This window comes from Cucurbita maxima, unplaced genomic scaffold (genome assembly GCF_002738345.1).
Source record: "Cucurbita maxima cultivar Rimu unplaced genomic scaffold, Cmax_1.0 Cma_Scf00024, whole genome shotgun sequence".
Taxonomy (NCBI): Eukaryota; Viridiplantae; Streptophyta; class Magnoliopsida; order Cucurbitales; family Cucurbitaceae; genus Cucurbita; species Cucurbita maxima.
This window is the reverse complement of record NW_019272040.1, coordinates 140,213-142,993: the sequence shown is the minus strand read 5'-3', so window position 1 is coordinate 142,993 and position 2,781 is coordinate 140,213. Positions and strand designations below refer to the sequence as shown.

Here is a 2,781-nt window from a genome sequence, read left to right as displayed (position 1 = left end):
TTTTTTTTTTTTTTTTTTTTTTTTTTTAATAAAAAAAATACGAAATTCCATTTTGGGTATTAAATATTAATTATTATTATTATTATTTTTAGTGAGATTGTAGAGGAGTATGACCGAGAAATGAGGAGTCTATGTGGGAGGCTGATGTGGCTTGGGTTAGGCGAATTGGGGATAACCCGGGATGACATGAAATGGGCCGGGCCGGATGGTGATTTCAAGACGAGTCCAGCAGCGACCCAGTTCAATTCGTACCCGGTCTGCCCGGATCCGGACCGAGCTATGGGACTGGGGCCCCACACCGACACCAGCCTGTTAACCATCGTGTACCAAAGCAACACGAGGGGGTTACAAGTTTTGCGAGAAGGGAAGCGGTGGGTGACGGTGGAGCCAGTAGCCGGTGGACTAGTGGTTCAAGTGGGAGACTTGCTTCACATTCTGACAAACGGGTTGTACCCGAGTGCACTCCATCAAGCCGTGGTGAACCGGACCCGGAAACGACTCTCGGTGGCTTACGTTTTTGGGCCACCCGAAAGCGCAGAAATTTCACCGCTTAAGAAGCTTTTGGGCCCAACTCAGCCGCCACTTTACCGCCCGGTAACTTGGACAGAGTACCTCGGTAAAAAAGCGGAGCATTTCAACAACGCACTGTCGACTGTTCGTCTTTGCGCTCCTATTACTGGACTGTTAGACGTCAACGATCACAGCCGGGTCAAAGTAGGCTAATCCCACCCTAAAACACAGTCAAATTTGAATAAATAAATAAATAATAATAATAATAATAATAATAATAATAAATTTAAGCTATTTTGGCTGACTATATAAATATAATGTAATTTAAGCCAACTTGGAGTAATGGGTTTTATTTTATTTTATTTTGCATGGTGGTTGTTTGGATTATATTTTTGGGCGTAAAAAAGGAGACATAATTAAATTGAAATAATTAAGTATTGATTGGTGATTAGGGTTGAAATAATTGGATCTCTTGAGATTGTTTTTGTTCTCCCTCTTCCAAAACCAAATCACACATTCCTTTCTTTCCCATCTTTAATATTCTTAATCATTGCCTTCAAACGGCTTTTCAAAATGATTAACTCAATCATTAATTAACTACTTTTAAACTCTCATTTACGTCCATTAATTATATTTTGTTCTATCCCACTTCCTTGTCCTGTTTAAAAATCCTCATAATCCCTCCGTTCATACAATTTGCCATCTAAACCCATGCTAAATATTGTCTGTTTTAATCCATTATGTATCGTTATCGGCCTCACAGTTTTAAAACATGTCTATTAGGGAGAGGTTTTCACACACTTATCATAAATATTTCTCCAATTGACGTGGGATCCCACAATCCACCCTCTTTGGTGGCCCAACATCCTCATTGGCATACCGCTTGGTATCTGACTCTAGTTCCGTTTGTACTAACCCAAACCCACCGCTACCAAATATTGTCCGTTTTATCCCATTATGTATTGTCATCAATGTCTCAGTTTTAAAACGCGTCTATTAGGAAGAGGTTTCCATACTCTTATAAGAAACGTTTTGTTTCACTCTCCAACCGTTGTGGGATCTTACACTATTAAATTCACCTAATATTTCTCAAACAAACCCTAAAAGAAAGTCGAGCTAACTTGAATAGATTTTGATGCATCGTTCTAAACCAAATATTAACGCGACGAGCATGTGTGTTCCGAGTTAGTTTGAATGGATTTTGTTAGACGAGCATGTGTGTTTCAACGAATATCAATCTCTCCTAAAGTTTAAGAAAAGCATAGACCTTAAACGTAAATTTTTAAGCTTAAGGCGTACTCACCGGCCCGGTGAACGTCGGATTAGAAGTATAGGCATATGTATTTCATTTGGACGGTGGACATGGGTTTTATTATATCAAAGACTGCAACCATGCACGTGCTTCTTTGTATTTTGGCTTTTGCCATTCGACAGTCTCACAAACCTAAACCCGCCATCTCCTTGTCACCGGATGGGGCAGTTTTTACCGTTTTTACAGTTTTTCCTCCTAATTCTAACCCTAACTTAGTTATGCCTACTTTAAAGACGGATCTTGTAAACCCTAGTTAACTTGAGTTTGATGTAATTCTTATACTATGGAGCTTGAAAGAGGTCAACCCAACCTACCAAACTTTCACTTTAGGGGTTAGGGTTTAGCCTCAAGTTCTAAACCTAGTTTAGTAGATCCAACCATATTCATTTATCTTCTTTGATGTTGAAGATTCAAATCTCCAACCCGAGGAAAAAAAATCCCGTGATCTCAAATACCCATTTAGAGGTCGAGTCAAATATGATTTTGAAGTTCTGTTTATTCCCCGCAATCTAAAACTAAACAAAAATTATACAAACTTATTATTAATTTTCTACCGATCTTAAGATCGTTTGGTTGAAGGGTTTGTTTGAGATAATGTCTAAAAATCAGGTAAGTTATTGTATGTGGCATAAAAACGGTATCAAAATTTCATAATTTTATTACCATATTTTTTTCGAAAACATTTTTTTTTTTTTTTTGTCACATATTCTAATGGAGATACATTATTTGGAGCAAGGTAGTACCTGTGGTAGTCCATTTCAATCACATCAAATTAATATTCTTGTAGCCTGCCCATGCTTTTTAACTCAAATAATGTCAAAATTATATTGTCATAAATTACATATGTATATATATAGATAGATAATTTAATTTTTGACTTAGAGTTAGTGGGTATTCCAAAAAAAAAAAAAAAAAAAAAAAAAAAAAAAAAAAAAAAAAAAAAAAAAAAAAAAAAAAAA

At 36.6% G+C, this 2,781-nt stretch overlaps 1 protein-coding gene across 1 annotated transcript in view; it reads left to right on the top strand.

The window, feature by feature from the left end:
- Nucleotides 1-843, top strand: part of LOC111497584 (gibberellin 3-beta-dioxygenase 1-like) — a 1,572-nt gene extending 729 nt beyond the window's left edge. Inside the window, exon 2 of the mRNA XM_023148416.1 lies at nucleotides 93-843. Coding sequence (XP_023004184.1) covers nucleotides 93-723 — 631 coding nt within the window. The 3' untranslated portion in view covers nucleotides 724-843. The remainder of the gene's footprint in view (nucleotides 1-92) is intronic.
- Nucleotides 844-2,781: the final 1,938 nt, after the last annotated feature.